Genomic DNA, 19,746 nt, shown 5'->3' on the forward strand with positions numbered 1-19,746 from the left:
TATTATCTAAGCAATATGTATTTTTTGGTTAAAATGTTTATAAATAAAATATACTGTTGGTTGGTATATAAGTTGTTTTATTGATATATAATTAAACAAAAGTACAAGCTCATTGACATTATTGATCTTTTTGTGTTAGCAAATGTGTTTTTATTTTTTGTAGTAGTTCTTTCTTTACAGTATCTGGAACTAAAGCCCTCGCCCTTGGTGTAACTCTTGAGACAAGCATATCAAAAGTGATGTTGTTACTTTCATTTTCTTTTACAGCATCGCGACATAACATTCTTACTTGATCTCGCCATCCACATTCTATTAGTCGTTTTCTCAGTAATTCCTTGAATCTATAAAAAATACATGATAATGAATATTGGTACAAATTCCTTTAATAATCAGTGATTGAATTCAAATTTATGAAGGAATATCTTGTTAATTTGTAATTAACAAGCTCAAAACTATGAATAAAAATGTGTGCTATTTCATTCAATGGAACTCTACTGCTTTACACAGATTAAATTAAATATTTTTAACAGTTCCTATAATATCGTAACATACTATTAATGATCTTGAACTTTGATTTAATATCTAGAATAAAAAAAAATTACTTTCATTACTTGCCATTAACCAATTTGATCAGTTTCTCATACAATCAAAATAGCTTATTAAATATTGACTTCCATTAAATTACATAGACAATTTAATACTAGTTTGTCTAGCATATTTCTCACTGTCAAAATTTAAGGAGCATATATTATGGTTATTGTTTTCTCATCCTATTCTTCAGGATCCTGATTGCTATAAAACTTGGCAAATAACAGACGGTATAAATTAAATACCGTTAGTATTATTATACGTTGATGGCACTTTAATTCGATATTACTAAGTGTAGAGTTACTACTATAACCAGTCTGAGAGATTTTACCGTAGAAATACATTTGCTCAAGTAAATAAAATTCTATATTACATACCTTTCACGATCACCGCTAAGAATTAATCTTTGATGGGCAATTGTATTGTTAACAGTCATTCTAATATTTTGTAAGAAACAGTTTGATAAAGAATTTAAGTGTTAGTTATTAATTTGAAATTTTTGCCTCTATGTCGTTATTTTTTATTATTTTACTAGGAATTTATAGAATCCTATGTTTTGTTTGTTTGCAGACTTAGCGATCAATTTTTCGTAAATCATTGACATTTGAGTTTTGACAAACTATGACAAGTGCTGACATTGACAGAAGTAATGCTGCCACCTCTCTGAGGCCTATCAGCGCTTAAAGCACTTGAATATAGCGCTAGAAATTGTGAAGCGGTAGATTGGATATAGTTGAGTACACTTCACTAAATTTAGTTTCTATTATATTTATGTGTACATTTTGATATAAAATTCAACTATTATCCTACCCTAACATTTGGTAGGTTAGGTAGGTTAACAAATATAGCATATATAATAGCAGCTGCAAATTTACTCGTATGGAAGGAGTCAAAGGCCTGAGTCCAGTCTAGAATCTTGGCGGTTTTGATGTGTTAATTGCTTACATCAAGTGCCTTACCAGCTTCAAATGCGAATGGACTGGATGGACGTTGTAACTTAAAAAATCTCATCTAATTATTGACATGCTTTAGATAGATGAAATAATGATGATTTGTGAGTGATGATTTCCAATGGCCTGATAGGTCAGCCGGATTACAAAAACCTGAAGTAAAAAAAATATTGTTATGGTGAAATATAAACCAGAAATTACATTTTCTTTAAATATTTATAACACTTGTTTGGATTCGCTGTAACTAAGTAATTAAATTAAGATATACTCTACAACAGTTATTTTGCAGTGCAGTGTAGGGGGTGGATGTGTTTAAAAATGAATCTCCACTTTGTATTCTTTCAAGTTGTATTTTCACAGTTGTTAATGGAAATAAATGTATGTAACAATAACATCTAAGCGCATATAGTAAATCTATTTATGGGATATGCCTATCTATACTGTTATTTTTTTAACGTTAAAAACTTCTTATTCAGGCAAGGCAATTCAGAGTGACCGATCAAGTATTCTTTGATATACAAAGTGAAGAGAAGCCAATAGGCAGAATAGTTATTGGATTGTTTGGAGACTTGGCACCAAAAGCGGTGAAAAACTTTAAAGTGCTTGCAACAAAAGGCATAAATGGAAAATCATACAAAGGCACAAGTTTTAATCGCATTATTAAACGCTTTATGGTTCAAGGTAAGTATCTAAACCTTAGCTTAGAAGCTAATCAGAGGCACATCGCTGCCGTTCCTGTCTAGTGGCACATGCTTGATAAAGAGAAATTAATGTTATATACTTTTATTGTTAAAAACTGTTTTATAATATTTGCATTTGTAGTTAGTCGAAATTAATAAATTTTTAAGTTTTTACCTGAAAAACGTTATAAACGGTACTTGTATTTGTTTTCTTTCACTTCACTGTGCACTACGTATTCTAGACTCCGTAAAATGTAACATCGAAAATAAATAATATTTGATTGAACGTTCTACAATTATTCAAAATAAAATAATATTTAATTTAATACGATCATTACCAAATGTTTAACAAACAAAATATTTAGAATATATCTAAGGCATACTATTTGACTTATCTCAGATACATTGATAGAAATGACTAAAAAAAACGTACATATTCAGGAGGTGATGTTGTTTCCGATGATGGAAATGGATCAATTAGCATTTATGGTGAAGTATTTGATGATGAGAATTTGGATACCCAGCACAAAATAGCTGGATTTGTTTCAATGGCTAATAAAGGTAAATTCTTATTACAGCGTAACTCAACTCAATATTTTATCGTTTGAAATGATTCATTTTGAAATACTTAACTCGTTAATAATATCATTATAGGTAAAAATACGAATGGTTGTCAGTTCATCATAACAACAAAAGGCACACCATGGCTGGATGGTTTGCATACAGTTATTGGAAAAGTAGGTTTTCAATTTTAATACTATCTAACTATATTAATTTTGAAAATGATTGATTTTCATAAGTAGTAATGTAAAGTTTAATTCTTTCTCCGCTTTTGTGTGATTTCAAGAGCAGTATTGGCAGAAATTATCGCTTTACATGATAATTGCATTCTAAATTTGCACGCGTAATGCCTATACAACAGTTTTCAGTCATTTATTGTTTCGGTTGAGCATTTTTTATTGTTAAACAATGAAATGATAAGTGGTCTTAATTTTTTTCTTTTATAATATTTTAAAAACGATTCGTGAGTGTGTTTGATACCTTCTAAATTTCATCGTCCGCAATGGAGGTGGTGGGTGGCGTGATGGTAAGCTCTACCACAGTCCATGAACATTGCAGAGGCGTAAGATCTATAAAAATGAATCATAAAGGGATATAAAAATGATTGATGACAGGAAAATAGGAACAGACTGGGAACGGTGAGTAAAACGAAACGAGCCTCCAGTTTAATGTAAACGTTCATAAAAATATGTTTCATATCTACGTACGTGTTTATTTTATAGGTTGTTGATGGTCAAAACTTAGTGCATGTGATAGAACACACGCCCACAGATGTAGATGATCGTCCAACAAAGCGGGTTTATGTAGCAGACTGTGGCTTGGTGCCGACGCAACCGTTTTACGTATCAGATGATCCATATGAGTAAGTATCTATCCCCTTCATCTATAGTCTATATCTATGTACATATTTTAACAATAATTTCATGACATGGTTATGGTTACTGATTCTCTTATATTTACATACATAATAATAGACTTTAATACGATCAAGGGTGGAATTCAATATAAAAATTGGTATTATAAAATCTTGACCAATGATAGCATAATAATCTAAAATGAAAAATGTATAACCATAGAGACTGCTGCGGTTAAAGGAGCGAATTTGTATTATACAAATTACTTTCAACAACAGTACTCATATGTGTTAAATATATTATTACAGTTTAAGTACTTATGAAAACTTAAAATATGTGATTTTTTAGGTTATAATACGAGTATATTACCATTTTAATTTTCTCAACTATGATGGAGTATGAAGATTGGCAAACTAACAATGCATGAAACATACATCAAATGAATAGAAAAATATTGCACTCTAAAAATTATATCTATAGTCCAATTTTGACATTTGGACGACAACAAGTAAAAATAATTAATTGCTTCTTGTTTCAGCTTATGGTCTTGGATAAAGGCTTCTGCTGTGCCACTTACGATGTCTTTTTCTATACTTGGTTTCTTCCATTGGATGATATCAAAAATAGATTTTTAGAACAAATGTAAACGGATATTTTTATGAGGTCTTCCTAAAACCTTGAAGTATGTTTATTGTAAAAGGAAATATTCTAAACGTAAAACTGTACACATTTCAAATATTATATTTCAATAAAACAGTAACCCCATAGTAAACATTTTATTATTATTTTAAATCAGCTTACATCTAGAATTATTTACATTAATTTTAAATTTAATCTATATAATATTTTCATCAGTGCTTATTACAGATAAGAAATAAATTTGAATGCGCTCTACTATTAGTAGTTCGTAGTTAAAAAAGTTCATAGTAGAATTAAACTCGTTTAAAAACGTAGAGACTACAAATGAGATAGCATTATAAATGTTAAATATAGTAAATGCAAAAGTAGTACTCTGTTTTTTTTATTATAAATAGGTTTATTTCTAAAGGAAAGTGTGGTATATAACAAATATATTATAAAATAGGTACTACTTAGCAGAATATTTGTACTTAGTTTCTGCATTAGATGCTTTAAAGCGATTTCGATTATGTGATAAAACATTTTCAGAAGCATGAGACGCTCTATATATATTTGTCGCAGGCAATTTAAAGGTTTATAAATAATAATATGTTATCCATCATCATAATGTTTTAATGTATAATGTAAACAAGTATATAATATGACGATTCAACCCGGAATATCTGTGACTAGGTAGAAAATCTAGAAACGGAAGACTTAATCTGTGGTTCTTAAAAATAGTTTATTTATTAGGAGAACTATAAGTTATTAGTAATTACTTATTAACATTAATTATATCACAAGGAATAATTGCTTATTGCGTATTGGCGTATAGGATTGCTAGAAAATATCTTTCTGTAAGAATTATTCATGAATTTGTTAAGATTGACAAGGTGCTTAAAATTTTTTTCACTTATTATTTTTTGTAAATACTTTTTTTTTAATTAATAGTTATTAATCGTAAGATAATTCTATTTTTCTTCCGAACCACATAAATTATTTAATTCGATTTTTTTCATTTCATTATACTAAAATAACGGAGTTGACGAAAGTACTACAGTTACTAGTGCAACTAAACTTGTCACTTAGTAACATCACAGTAGCAGCGCTAGCGCAAATCTCCCTGCTATGAGAGGGAGAAGATCGTGACTGACAGTTACTATTGCTATAATTCGCAACTGCTATTAAATATATAGTTCACAGCGTTGTAGTAGCGTTAGAATGAGTTCCACCATTACGGTGAGAACAGGTGAGTGCGCGTGCGCGATATCAGAACCAAACATACTAAATAGTTACCACTCAGATGTGCAGCTACAGTACGTAGCATCGCATCGCTAGCGCAAGTGCGAGAGGCAGTATTACTGTGAGAGCGGGCGAGTGCGCGTGCGCGGTGTCGGGGGAGGCGGGGGAGGCGGGGGCGGCGGGGGAGGGTGCGCGCTGCGGCGCGAGCGAGCCGCACGCGCGCGCACACGACGCCCACGCGCGGCACACGTCGCACGCGCTGCTCGATACCGCGCGGAAGAACATGCGCGCGCGGTGACCTGTGCGTTTGGATTGTAGCGTCAGGTGTGTTAATTCAATCGAGTGTTAACATTGTTATGTTCGAAAATAATACATATTTTGAACAAGAAACTAAACCGTCTTCATTTTGTCGGAACTAGACCAAATTTAAATGGGATTACACGGGAGGCATCATCAAAAACGGTTCACCCAGTTAAAGTGAGGAGGTAACGAACATAAAAAATAAAATTGGAAAACTCCTTTTTTGAAGTCAAATTTAAAAATGTATATAAAATCTTTTTTCATACGTATTTAGTTGCATACACAAGCGTAAAACAAAAGTACTCACTGGAATCATACAAATCCATCAGCGTGGCCCAGCCGGGTCGTTGCCTAGCAACCGGCAGGGCACGCGGCGCGGCCAGCGTGGCGCAGCGCTCGGCCCGCGCCGCGCGCAGCCACGCCACCACGCGCGCGCCGCCCGCTCGCAACCGCGCGCCCACTACGTGCCGTGCCGCCTGACACATACGATAAATAACCGCTAAACTAACGCACTAACTTTAATTCATATACTAAAAAAATAGGGAACACAAAAAAAAACTTTTTTTAACCTATAAATAAGAACAAGATTTTTATAATTATTGAAATTCATTGCAATCAATGTTTCATCTGTGATGCGTGTACACTGTACAACCACTGTTAATGCTTCAAGTGCCACAAATGTTCTTACGCTACATCTGAACTTTATTGTACGTACCGTGGATAATTTAAGAATAAATATATGTCGGTGTTAAAAATTAAGGCAATCATTTTGGTGCATTAAATAAATCTAAAAAAAACTTACGGTAAGTTCAGTAATAGTGTTAATATCAGCAAGGTAGCCCGACGGCAGCTGTACTGTGAGAAGAGTTAATCCACTCTCTGTTTCATTTCCAACGGGCACGAATCTACAATTTAAACGTGATGACATTACATACACTGTAACTGAAAACAATGTAACTGTTATAATTAAAACACATTATTGAAGAATTAAGAAAGTTAAAAATAGCATTGTTAGTAGAGTTTTTATAGGATTAGTATAAAATTCTGGGCTAGTAAAACATTATTTTATTAGCTAATTTTGGGAAATAAGCTTAACAAAAGAGTGCACCATAATTATCCATGAAGTTGTTTTTAAATTGTTCTCTTATTTTTAAATGCTTATAATTGTGATGGTGCTGCGACAACTCTATTGAAAGAGATATATAACTTCGTTGGTCCGTCGCTCACTGCTAAGGATCGTGACCACAGTTTACTAAACTTCTCCTAGCTTGGCGGTCCGAGGTCGAATGTTCCGCTTTACTTGCACATCACAATACTTCTAAAAGTTCCGAGTTCTGGAGTTCTTACCCAATGCAAATGGAGAGCTGCAATCGATCCTTTGTAGACACCTGGTCTACTCTAGGATCGAGCGTGTATCTAGGCCAAGCGGCCGTCACGTTAGTGCTGCCTTTAGCACTAAGCCCCAATACTGCGAGGCCCCGGCCTTCTGTTATCGCACTTGCTGATCTGATGTTACGTATCTAAAAATTTCGTGAACGATGTTTTATTGTTAATTGTAAATAAAATAAAAACAAATGCAACAACGGAGAATATGAATAAGGCAGAGTGCCGTTGTTACGAGTGATCTCTTACTTTAGTTGGTGTTCTCATTTACATGTTCAATTCGCATACTACTAATTCTTGAATATTTCTAAATAGCTGTGATACTTACCAATTGTGTTTGTATGATAAGAGCATTATCACTATCGATGTTAAATTGACGGGGTTCCTCGAAGCCAGTAACATTGACTGCCACCCTTAATTTTGTTGACGTTTTTATCGCTTCAGCAAATTGTGCCAGTGCATCCAACTGTAAAATTTCACTTGATATCAGCGATTTTATTGGCATATGCCAATAATAATGATAACGATATAATAATCTCTACCATAATATTATAAATGCAAAATGTCTCTTCTTCGAGCCTAAACCATTGAACTGTTTTGGATGTAGAGATAGTTTGAATCCCGCTAAAGGACATAGGATAGTTTATATTCTGAAATCTCAAGGGAACAGGAATTATGTAGAAAAAATATACTACATCCGAAGGCGAAGGCGAGCAAAACTAGCTAAGAGTACTTAGAAAATGGATGAACAACAAAACAATTTAAATATAATATGTTTTTTAAAATATGGAATACTTACAACATCAGGATCCTGATCACGGGGGTCTAAGGCTTGCAGAAGGTACCTAGCTACAGGAACACCTTCTTCCACCAGCCTAGAGTTCAACATGGCGCGAAGAGCCCACGCGGCTGTGGACGCTTCCAAACTGTTCCCCTTTAGCCAAGGGTTTCTCCATTCAGAACCGGGCAGTTTGCGAGACCAAAACAGTGTGGATGCTGGAGAGACATGATTTATTTGATTTATATTTGGCATACGGGAAATTATACGGCTTTTTAACGGAAAGGAGTCATAGAAAAAGGTACTAAGGTCTATATGATCTACTGAATGATGTGGGCATTTATTTATATTATACATTGAAAACTGTGTTATATTTCTTTCACATTGCAACTTTTTTATCCAATGTTGTACCATTAATTTGCAAGGTATATGAAATATTTTATGTTACGATAGGATCCTTTGCCTCGTTAACTAGAAGTGTGGCCTGGGAACCAAATTGTTTTGGCTTCAGTTTATTTTATGGTATGTACCAGTGGTATTGGCATATTGGTCCATAAGTTCGATAGCGCGCGTGGCCTGCGGGTGGCGCGCGGCGGCGAGCGCGGCGGCCGCCAGCGCCAGCGCCTGCGCGTCCAGCTCCCCCGACAGGTGACGCGCTATGTAGTCCACGCCTTTGTTTATCGCGTTCTTGTACAGCACTTCGCTGCCCTGTCAAAGTAGCGAGGTTGCTGTGTATGTGTCTTCACTTTTTGGTTAATATTAATAGTAGGTTAAGGGTACGAAAAATTATTCACTAACATAATTAATATGATACAAACGATAACCTAGAAACGTTCAGCCTTGAGCACACAAACTAAGTCATTTTAGTATAGTCCTAGAAACTATTTATTAATCTGTGCGTGGAAAGATCGAGTACCTTTGTATCAAGCAAAGCGATGAGCGCATGCGCGGTGAGCGCGTAAGTGCGCAGCGCGGGCGCGTTGCGGCGGGGCGCGGAGGGCGCGGAGGGCGCGGGGGACGCGGGGGGCGCGGGCCAGGCGCCGTCCGCCGCCTGCGCCGCCGCCAGCCAGCGCGCCGCGCCGCCCGCCGCCGGCGACACCGCCACGTAGCGGCTCGAGCGGGACAGCCAGCGCGCCGCTGTCGCTGTCATACTGCGATAGTGTGCTACTATATGAGTCTCCAGAGTACACCTCGCCGTATTCAAACTCTTTTATTAAAATCACACTACACTTAATGAACATTCTACGAGAATGCTTACTATTGTTTTCTTGTTTTTTTTAGTTTACGGGACTGTTGTTTAATTAATAAAAAAATACAATTTATAAAAAAATTATAAAGTCGCTTTTACAATATTCGAGATACCATTGCGGTCAAAGATGTTTTACATGACTGATTGCGGTAATATTTTTTGATTACATATTATTAAACGTTTTGAAGAATTGTCGAAGCAGTTAGTGTCCCGGAATATTGAATTGTATATTATTTAAAATGATTTCAATATACTAGACTCACATAAAATATAACAATCAAGTAATATTATTATACTTGGTAGTTATTACTTACAAAACATCTGATTCAGCATCCTCTCCTGTTTCCTGTGAAAAGGATCCGTCGGGTTTACGGAAGGCCATCAACCTTTGATAGCCAAATGAAGCTTGAGCACGTGCCTCTTTTGATATCGTAATTTCATCGCCCTGTTCTGTCACCTAGAAGTATTTGATTACATTTATTTTTTATTATACTATATCTACTCATCACATATAAAACAATCAGCGGTTAAAATTCTTAGGCGTTCAACAATCACTAAAATTAAGCTTTAACAACAGTATTAGTGCTAAAAATGCCAATAACCGTCAATTATTTAAAAAAAATTGTTTACACATTTTTCGACCTAATTTTACAAATTATAAAGACTTTTCAAAAAACTTCAATAACCTGAAGATAGTCCAACAGTATGCAAGCTCGAGCCAACGGGCGTAGCGCGTACGCAGCGTCGGCGGCGACTATAGCGGGAGACTTTAACGCGCGGAAGGAGTTGGCAATTAGGTCTCCAGCTGCCTCTAGAGAGACGGCGGCGACTCGCGTCCCCAGAGCGGGCGACAGAGACACGTTGGCGCGGGCCACGCCGCGCCGGGCGTCCAGGAGGGACCACGACCAGACTTCTTCTTCGTAGCCGTCCTGTTTGGGGTTGATTTTCATGTATTTATGATATGGATATGAGAGGTTCTTTTGACCCCTTCCCCACTATGTGACGTAACAATTTTCCAAACTTTATATTTATGTAAATGGCGACAAAGTCTTCAGCTCGTAGATTTGGAAAAAGATAATTACTGTGAACTACACTTTAATGAATAATGATTCATTCATTCATGAAGTAAGAATTTTTCAACGAACAAAACGTACGGGCAAATAATGAAAGTAGATACCTTAACATCAATAGTTCGGAATAGGGAAGCGGAAACGCCATTGCCAGTGGCCTCAACGATAACAGGCGCTTCTCCAACACGCACGACGCTGACCAAAAACGCAGTACTTGTTGAACCGCGCGCTGGTACCGTCACACGTAGACGACGGAATAATTCGATTTCTGGAATAAAATAAAAAGGAATCGTTCAAAATTGTGTTTGTTATATTTATATAGTCATATTTTCCATAAGAAAATATTCAAGTATACTTACTTTTAGTCGAATCGATCGTATTTTCCAAGGGTTCGAAATCAAAGTATTGATCAGAGTTATGGAATGTGACTTCAATAGACGTGTCCACAGCTAGAGAATTTTTCAATGTGACTATAGCAGCTAGGGTTTCGCCTTTTTGCAATGATTCCGGTAGTTCAGCTGTTATGGTCAACGGGACTGTGGTAGTGAATTGCTGTGGGGAAGCAAGACCTAGGCCTAGGGTGGGATGCACGGCGAACGCTCCTACGGACCAACTGCCGGGAGTTAATGGAGACCAACTTTCCCGTGAGCCTTTACCATCGTCACTGAAAATTTATTTGTTTTAGGAATACATTTTAGCCATTGTAGTAACAAATACAATTAATGGGCGCCAAAATTACAAAAAAGAATCAATCAATTCGCCATTTAAGTACTTTCCCATTTAAGTCCAAAATAGTCCAGTAAATTGAGAAAGTCTATACTGTATATATACCCTTGAAATGATATTCAAGTTACAAATAAAATTCGTATGATGATACTACAGAATAAAAAAATTGTATCGAAACACGGCGGATAATCACCCAATGGACAGGTTATTGAACATCCAGGTGTTGTGCGGGCTGGCGGCGAGGTGCAGGCGCGGCGAGGGCGGCGCGGGCACGCGGCTAAACGCGTACGGGCCTGCGCTCGGCGCGCGCGTGCCCGTCTCTGGTGCTTCTGCTTCTAGTATAGATAATTAACATTTTAATTATTTTTTTTATTTTATCTGTTCTGTTATACTTGGTACTTGGTTTTCATTGTAATATAGCGCTTTTTGGTACAAGTCTTTTTGGTACTGATAAAATACGACTTTATGCTTGAGAATTTACGTAACATTACGTTTTAAAATAACACAGAAAAATAATAAAACGATAGTCTTTAATAGAGATCATAACCACATACGACAAAAGAATAATGAATAAATAAAAATGATACCTTGTACATTACTAGTAACAATGCCATCAGTTAAAATGACAACACCGGCGTTCTGTAAAAAAACATACAAAAGGATTGTAACATTTTTCAAAACATAAACAGATTCAAACGGTACTGTAAATATTTTAATAGGATACTTACATGGAAAACATCTGCTGTAGAGCGACCGCCCAAATCAAATCCCATTCCCGGTAATGTGTCTTCGTTTTTGAAAATGGAGTGCTTTATACCAATGAAACTTTCCACTTCTCGTTCGATCTGTAGTAAAATATTAAAAAAAAACCATCAGCACATGATGAAGCTAATTATTAAAATCATGAAGGTTCTGCAATATATATAAAGGCATCTTAGCCGTTAAGAAAAATACTTTCTGAGCTACTAACTACTCCACCGTCCTTCTCAACATTTTGATATTTTACTACGCAGAGCCTTTATTATTATAACGGAAGTGCCTGTTACAATGTAGTTAAAAAAATTAGGAGAGAAGACATCTGCGTCACCAACATTCCACGTCACCAGAATTTCAAAATGGTAGCAAACTCACCGTATGCATATCCAGCCCACTTCCCAGCGGATCCGCGAGGCCGCTAGCGATGGCTTTCACATCAGCACCCAGAAGAGCGGCCTGAGAGCCCGGCTCCCCGGTCACACGGAACTCCACCAGACCGTTGGGACGGAATACTGAGCTCGATGATACGGGAGTTACTGACACCTGGTTAAATGAAAAAGTGTTCTAGAAATGTATAAGGGTATTTAATAGTATATATCGCTTCGTATATTATTCAGTTTGTGCTTTTTTTGGTGTTGGGAATGTTTTACAATTTACACACATATTTTGCAAACAGGAGTTATTCATTTCCATTTTATAGAACCCTTTGAGCATTAAATGACAGAGCGAAGAAAGGTGTACATATTGTAACTTAATTAAAATAACGTTAATAAGATAAAAAATCAAATCTCATATATCTTTGTTGACACACACGAATTGTTATCTTTATCCACCGCTCAAACCAAACAATCTCTTTCCTTTTTTATGAGTGGGTGAGTCTTGCATAGATACTCACGGCCCCCGGGCTTATTTCCCCTGTGGGTTATTGTTAGATTCATACAATCTAAAACCCAACTGTGTTCCGTCGAGCCGCTTTAGTACAGGGGCCACGGGAACTGGCTAGTATACGACCTTGACCAATCTCCCTCCTAAACGTACCTTATTTTGCAGCAATTTATCATTAGGCACATATACAGCAGCAGCTAGCAGTCGGTCAGCGGGGTCTAGCCTCGGGTACCACGCTAGTAGCGTGCAGCCCGGAGACATGGCTGATGATACTGGTATCGTTATGTCTATAGCACGGAGCGGTGGGTTCAGCTGGAAGAAATTAATCAAGGTTTATTCACGTAATACTTCTATTATGTATTTAACCGTTTATTTGTAATGGATAAATGCAGGTGACTGGGGTATAATAACAATTGTTAGTATTAATGAATGGGAATAAGGTTTTCTTCAGAGTAAGTAGAGTAAGAATAAAAGTAAGATATTGTTTGGTTATAATAACTAGGTTATGGTGAAAATTTATTTTATTCTAAAACTTGAAGAACAACTAATGAATATGAAATATTAATCATGATTCATAATCAAAAACTCAGCTAAATCCTCATTATACGTGAACCCATCGGATATCCTGTAACTACGAGCCGCAATTAGCGGAACTGTGGAGGCTATCAAAGTGTGATTCATATTATTTGTAACACGATTTTATTAGCTTTACCTATATGTTTGTGCATTTGTAAATATGAACCCTCCTTTTGGATTCGATTTGGACCCACTTTAAATGGAAAGGTTTCAAAGTTCTTCTTTTTCATTATCACATATCAGGGAACGGTAACAATACGAAAATATCATGAATAGGATCGCTTGGATTCAATAATTTACATATAGTCTGTATAGTTTTATTTATGCATAATATTAAATAATTTTCTCGCAATTATTATTTAATAGAATGAATTTTCTTATTTGCATAATATGTTTTAAATACACACTATGTATACTAATGAAGTATCTTTTTAATTTCATAAACTTACTTCTAGTGTTTTAGCGACGACAATATCACCTCGTCCGATGACCACATAGTGAATAATGTCCATAGCCTCTGTGGCCACTATCTTTGCGTGTATCTTGTCATCTACTGAAGTATGACTTGATAGAACTTCTAGAGTTAGGTATTGTCCACCGGGCGATAGACTTTTTTGAACGTTAACTATACGCTCTGATACCTCTTTGTATTTCACCTATAATAATAGCCATAAAAAAGAGTATAAATATTTAAATCATATCATAACGTAAAGGATTGCCTCAAGAAAAATATCAATTCCATGAACAGTATTGATTAAAAAAAAAAGCAATTAAGATTGAATGGAGCAATTATTAATATCATTATACACATTTGGCTGCCGAAATGGCTTAAACAATTATTTATTATTATTGCCCTTTGTTTCCTTTTCGAACAAATAATTTCATTATTTCAATTGCTACGACACAAAACTTACCACAATATTAAGAGTCGAATTTGTATGTGCAATATCAGGTGTAATAGAGTACATGGCGACTCCATTCTTGAGAGCGATGTTGGTGACGTTAACTGGAGCGCCGTCATCCCACAGCCTCTCCACAGAGACATCATCTGACACGTCTAATGTGTGCCCAGTTGAGTTTACAAGTTCAATCTGCACATAAAAAGTTAGTTTAGTCATAAAAGTGACTTTTGCATCTCCCTTTTTATGATTTTTTGGATTTGTATTTCTTTAGTCTAAGAAGCCCTTGGATTTGCTTTCATCGTCACTTACGAACGTTCCTACCTAAGATTTTTCATTGACATACATAATAATACAATACTAGCAAACCCGGCGAACTTCGTTTCGCCACCAGGTGTTTGTATGTGAAAAATGATTTTCCCGCTTTTCTGTTGAAATTTTTCCTGAATTTTCTTTGATATAAAGCTCACGGGACCCGAGAACTTTCTAACGAATACAAAACCGTGGAAATCCGTTCGTGCGTTCTGGAGTTATAGCGTCAGGAAGGAAAACCCAACTTATTTTTCTATAGTAGAATAAATTTTGATTGTATAGATTTACATTATATTAGTGACCGCCTTTTCATTTATAATAAATACACTCAAAACAGGGCAAATAAAAAAAAATTTAATAATATGTCATGTAAAAACAAAACCTTAGATCACTTACTTGGACATTAAAAGGCAACCTCGGTTTAAAATAATCAGGTGCTGTGATTTTCAATCGATAAGGAGTACGTAACAGTAATATCCTCGCAGATACATTTTGTTTTATTAGAGTATCTTTTTCCTCTAGTACAGCCTCCACTACTAGTGGTCTCGCGGCGTCCTCGGCTAGATCGAGGTCAGTCTTCAAGTTAAAGGGAACTATGGCGTTGCCATTGAAGTTGATCACTTTACGAGCGGGGTTCGAAAACACGGGCTGTAGAAGGTTCGAGAAAAACACCGCGTATGCAGATATCGTGAGTTCGCCTGTTACTGGGAGTCCGTTGAAATGACTGTAAAGGAGAGTTATTCTTTATGCTTGTGGATTTTTAAGTAAGGCATACTTAAAAATCCAATAGGTTTGGTCAAGTCAAACAAATTACAGTATAAGAAAAACGTGGAAATCTTTGATCCTACTTTAATAGGGTCAATGTTTGAAGTAGAAACTTCGACCTTATTACGACGATTTGAATAAGTTTATTTTTATTTATATTTAGGAACGATTATGGCAACGCTTTTTATTTATGTTATATTGTTAGATAAAATCATCTTGTTAGCACGAAGATATAAGAAATTACAATTTAATGATTTTCGGTAAAGAGTTAGGTCGTAAAGGTTCACTTATCAATTCATTTACATAATTTATTTAAAGAATCTTCTTATAAATTCCAGCACTTACTTTGCTGTGAGGTTTATATTGAATGCACCTTCACTGAACAATACTTCTTTAGGTATATCCATATCCATTTGAAATTTGGGCAGAACATAATCTGCGATCATAATATGTTTCGAGTATGTTTGACCCCGGACTTCGACCTGCACCAAATAACAATTATTATAATATTTTGTCGGTAAACGCACTTGTGAAATGAAGGTCATTAAGATAGAATGTATGCGAGGTAACGATTACCGTAAACGGAGGTTATTGGTATTGATCTGGATTATTTTTTAATTACCTTCGTTCACATTTCTTTGAATGAGTTTTCAACTTTAGTAACAATCACACTGAATTAAATGAATTTTTACTGTTTCGTCATTACCTGTACAGTCCATTGTCCTAGAGCAGGTTCGTCAGCGAGCACAAGTTCACCGCTAAACACCCCCCTGTCTAAGGGCACACCGGCCCACTGCCTCACCGGGGACCCGCCGGTATCCAAAATACTAATATCCACAGCATTGGACAGCGGCAACAGGTACCTACAATAGGTCAACGACCGTCTCGTAATACTTTGTAATCATACGCAATCTCATGCGTGCGAACGCAAGTACCGCTGCTCGTATCGAAAACGAAAGTTTTTGTTTAGACCAAATTTGTTACGTAAGTAAGGTATAACTAGAACGATCTTCTATTAATTTAAATTACATAGAGACAGAATTTTTAAAATTATCTCTAGCTTACAAAGCACGTCTTTTGCAGTATCTATAATAATAAAACGTACTTTCCTTTATGAGGAATTTGTCTTAATTACGTATTACGTATTAGCATAAAATTCTTAACAGAAACTAGTTTCGTTTTTACCTTATGTTTCATAATGCATGCAATAAACAAGCAACGATACGTAAAGATGTAAGGATTGCCTACGTCGGATTGAACTGTTTGAACAATGGAACAATAAAATATCCAACAACTTACTTGTCTAAAGCAATAACTCTAAAGTTAAGAGTGTCGCCTGGCTGGTACGCTTTTTTGTCTGTTTGTACGAAAATGCAAAAACTTCGAGGCTGGTACACCAAGGGTGCCGAAGATGAAAACTGAGGCCCCGATGTTGATCTGGCGACTAGCTTATATTTACCGGGCCCTGGGTCGTTGATCTACAAAAGACGTTACTTTCTTAGAATAACGAACTTATTTAAGTTGAAATTACTTTCACCGAGTTACATTAGCCGTGTCAATTGTATACAATTAAATGGCATGTATTATCCCACATTTGGCATAACGAACACAGGTTAATGGCAGTTATATTATATTATTGAGTATGAATGAATTAAAATTCGTAATGATTTTATCGAAACTTGAGATATTTTTCTATTTATTTTAAATAGTTGAGAAACAAAGCTAATTGGTATTACGTTGACCATCAATTACACATTTACTCGTCGCCAAGTGATGTCACGACTAGCTTTAAATATAGGTTCTATTTATTACTCATTTCGTGTTGAAGCTATCAGTAGGTGTTAATACTCAGTCATATAATAATATATGTCCCATTTCAATATTGATAAATTCAAGACAATGTCGATACACGTGACACTACGAATGAACGGAATGTGTATATTTTCGTTTGTTTTGTAATTATGTAACTTACTTCGATATTTATAAGTTTGGAGGTAGCGGCCGGGATCTGAACCTCTCTCCCTTGAGTAAATTGTTCTCCAGTCGATCTTTTCCCCTCCACAGCCACATACAGATTATGTGCTCGTGATCCTCCTGCTATTGATACTTTATAAGAGCTATGTGGCCGTAGTAAACGCGGTCCTAATACACTTACACTGAAAATAAACAGTTTTCTAATATATGTAGGAATCTAACATTGCTTTCACTAAAAATTTAATAATTGTTAAAAAAATATGATTATTTTGTGGGACTAAAATGTTCCAAATCAGTATTTGTAATTAAGAAATAATTGGAATATGTACTGTTTTATTCCGGCAATTATTTAATGAGATACCAGAAACAAACTTATTATATTATGCATCTTAATTAGTGAGTTGGTGCTTATTATTGCGCTAAGATCAACGTGTGAACTAAAGAAAGAATAATAAATTGGAAAGCGTTCAATGAAGTAGCTTTTTTTTATTTCATGAAAACACAAAGACATAGAGAATTATATTCGTAAAAAAATATTTTATATGTACACGAGTAAAACGCAGCAAGATGTAATATTCAACTTAGCCAGTTTCATAAATTGTTAGTAATTTATTTTGTTCTTACCATTGTACGATCGATGAGGTACTCAATATTGCCACCACAGTGTTCATTAATATTCTGAGCAAAATCATTCTGAAATGAAAAATAATTTAATTTAATTTTAATTAATTGTTCAGATTGACTCTACTAGTGTATAGGCGTATCTAATATGTGTACAATATGTACCTCTTAGAAATTAATTTTGGCAGAAATTCGGGACTTATTTTGACACTAAAAGAGGCGGATTATTTTCAATTCATTATTTTAAGTTTCAACATAATAATATTTAGGCCATACTCATTCGAGCTTCAAGTATTTCACATACGAATACAAAAACGCACAAAGCCAGACTAGGCGCATACTGTGGCGTAACTACCTGAGGGCGTAGGTGTAAAAAACCAATTTGTGTTCCTATTTTTGAACGACGATTTTTGATATTTGGTGACAAGATCCTAGAGCTCTTCTCCTAATCATCAATCGCTACTAGATATATATATACATATATATATTGTTAATAGTAGGATAACAAACTGGAGCGAGTGTATGATTTAATTTTTGAAATTAATGTTCATGAATTAAATTCCTATTTTCCAAGATTGAATGAATTGATTGCTAAATATCAGAGCCCAGAGGAATGAAATGTGTTAAGGTTAATGGATGCGTTTTAAATGAATTTTGTGAATAGTATCTATATCTGTTGTATAGAATGTAAACAATAGAAAACATGTGTTTTGTGTGGGCTATTAGTTATCAATTGAATGTATGTTTACAGTTTCTACATGTTGAGCTCACCGTCCTTGTGTCCCCAACCATCTGACTCACCGAATAAATATTAAATCTATTGCGTCGGCGGAACAGCCTTTTTACCTTATATGGTTTACGTGTACTTGTTAATTTAAACTCAGAATTAAGTTATCGTTGTTAAGATAAAGATTCAACGAGTTAAACTGTAGTGTAAGTTATAAGTATCATTGCGCAGAACTTTCTCTTATGGTATGGTATAATTTGTATCTTAGAGCAGAAATATCATTAATGTCTATCACAATAGTAGATATATTATCGTGATATAGTCATTTAAAATATGCTTTGTCCTTAAGCACAACTATTCCGCATATTTACCTTAAAGATTTGCATTTAATATATTTAAGTGCACTGTAAACAAACTACACGAAATTGGAACTTACGTGAATTGTATTCATTAAAATCCAGTATATTCGCTTGATTAAATCGTCACTATTATCACTAAACTTAATACTATATCACAGACGGTTTCTATCGAATACACATATTTTTTGCTAGAAATATTATATCGTTGGTCGATGAGGCCGCGAGATGTAGTATCACAGAGTAACTGAGCGCGCGCGCAGTGCAAGCGCGTAAGCAGGCGTGGGTGGGGAGCTGAGAAGCCTTGCGAAAATTCGTCGTCACAATATACTGCACCTACACCATTAACTCACAAAGTATATGGGAAAAGATTGCCTATACTACTTATTGTATTGGTCAGTAGTATTTCCTGTGTTAACACAATGCATTTTACAATTTAAGGCCATGCGTAGTGTGTATCTTTATGTTAAGTACATGGATAGAGATTAGAAGTATTTATATTTATGTTGCCTCAGCTTATAACCATTTAATTACTGAGTATAATAAATAAGCCTTTAAACATAATATATGCTTTATAGATTACAGTAAATTGCGGATAAGTAATTAAGTACCTACCTACCTATAAAGTGATTTATATAAAAAAATATTATTTATATACCTATAAGAATTATTTCATGCATGTCATACTGATATTATTAACGCGTAATTTTGTTGGATGTTGTCTACTCTTTCACGCGAAAATAGCCTATGGTATCTGTATGAAATTTGGTAATGAGATAGATTATAGTCTGGATTAGCACGTAGGCTACCACAAGAGAGGTTGCGGGTTACAGCTAGCAATAGTTATATACATGTGCATAGCTTAAACTTAATAGA

At 35.3% G+C, this 19,746-nt stretch overlaps 3 protein-coding genes across 4 annotated transcripts; 1 reads left to right on the forward strand and 2 right to left on the reverse strand.

The window, feature by feature from the left end:
* Window positions 1-56: 56 nt before the first annotated feature.
* On the reverse strand, window positions 57-1,208 carry LOC119828616 (enhancer of yellow 2 transcription factor-like). Its single transcript, XM_038350839.1, has 2 exons — window positions 966-1,208; window positions 57-341 (listed from the first exon to the last, which is right to left on the reverse strand). The coding sequence occupies exons 1-2, from the start codon at window positions 1,022-1,024 to the stop codon at window positions 119-121; spliced, it is 282 nt and encodes a 93-aa protein (XP_038206767.1). The 5' UTR covers window positions 1,025-1,208; the 3' UTR covers window positions 57-118.
* Window positions 1,209-1,492: 284 nt separating this feature from the next.
* Window positions 1,493-4,387, forward strand: LOC119828610 (peptidyl-prolyl cis-trans isomerase, rhodopsin-specific isozyme-like). Its single transcript, XM_038350826.1, has 6 exons — window positions 1,493-1,916; window positions 2,015-2,219; window positions 2,660-2,779; window positions 2,873-2,955; window positions 3,502-3,641; window positions 4,172-4,387. Exons 1-6 carry the CDS (start codon window positions 1,845-1,847, stop codon window positions 4,266-4,268), a joined length of 717 nt encoding a protein of 238 aa, XP_038206754.1. The 5' UTR covers window positions 1,493-1,844; the 3' UTR covers window positions 4,269-4,387.
* Window positions 4,388-5,260: 873 nt separating this feature from the next.
* Window positions 5,261-19,127, reverse strand: LOC119828625 (C3 and PZP-like alpha-2-macroglobulin domain-containing protein 8). 2 transcript variants are annotated; one of them, XM_038350860.1, is made up of 26 exons: window positions 18,951-19,127; window positions 17,791-17,859; window positions 17,165-17,348; window positions 16,492-16,670; window positions 15,899-16,055; window positions 15,538-15,674; window positions 14,824-15,151; window positions 14,131-14,307; window positions 13,666-13,872; window positions 12,794-12,952; window positions 12,131-12,298; window positions 11,728-11,844; window positions 11,587-11,638; window positions 11,193-11,331; window positions 10,633-10,937; window positions 10,381-10,541; window positions 9,890-10,132; window positions 9,518-9,660; window positions 8,871-9,105; window positions 8,485-8,662; window positions 7,976-8,172; window positions 7,505-7,642; window positions 7,141-7,313; window positions 6,596-6,698; window positions 6,101-6,269; window positions 5,261-5,792 (listed from the first exon to the last, which is right to left on the reverse strand). In XM_038350860.1, exons 2-26 carry the CDS (start codon window positions 17,856-17,858, stop codon window positions 5,563-5,565), a joined length of 4,347 nt encoding a protein of 1,448 aa, XP_038206788.1. In that variant the 5' UTR covers window position 17,859; window positions 18,951-19,127; the 3' UTR covers window positions 5,261-5,562. The 2 variants fall into 2 exon arrangements, with proteins under 2 accessions (XP_038206788.1, XP_038206778.1); XM_038350850.1 differs by having other exon boundaries at window positions 11,193-11,334; window positions 18,951-19,126.
* Between the last annotated feature and the right edge of the window lie 619 nt (window positions 19,128-19,746).

This window comes from Zerene cesonia, chromosome 1, assembly GCF_012273895.1.
Source record: "Zerene cesonia ecotype Mississippi chromosome 1, Zerene_cesonia_1.1, whole genome shotgun sequence".
Lineage (NCBI taxonomy): Eukaryota > Metazoa > Arthropoda > Insecta > Lepidoptera > Pieridae > Zerene > Zerene cesonia.

Coding starts and splice junctions, on each gene's coding strand:
- LOC119828616 (XM_038350839.1), bottom strand. CDS start 1,024: ATGACTGTTAACAATACAATTGCCCATCAAAGATTAATTCTTAGCGGT. Junction 342..965: donor CTTAGCGGTGATCGTGAAAG/GTATGTAATATA, acceptor TATTTTTTATAG/ATTCAAGGAATTACTGAGAA.
- LOC119828610 (XM_038350826.1), top strand. CDS start 1,845: ATGTGTTTAAAAATGAATCTCCACTTTGTATTCTTTCAAGTTGTATTT. Junction 1,917..2,014: donor AGTTGTTAATGGAAATAAAT/GTATGTAACAAT, acceptor CTTCTTATTCAG/GCAAGGCAATTCAGAGTGAC. Junction 2,220..2,659: donor TAAACGCTTTATGGTTCAAG/GTAAGTATCTAA, acceptor GTACATATTCAG/GAGGTGATGTTGTTTCCGAT.
- LOC119828625 (XM_038350850.1), bottom strand. CDS start 17,858: ATGATTTTGCTCAGAATATTAATGAACACTGTGGTGGCAATATTGAGT. Junction 12,953..13,665: donor TCGTCGCTAAAACACTAGAA/GTAAGTTTATGA, acceptor AATTTCTTCCAG/CTGAACCCACCGCTCCGTGC. Junction 11,845..12,130: donor GTGGGCTGGATATGCATACG/GTGAGTTTGCTA, acceptor ATTTTACTACAG/ATCGAACGAGAAGTGGAAAG.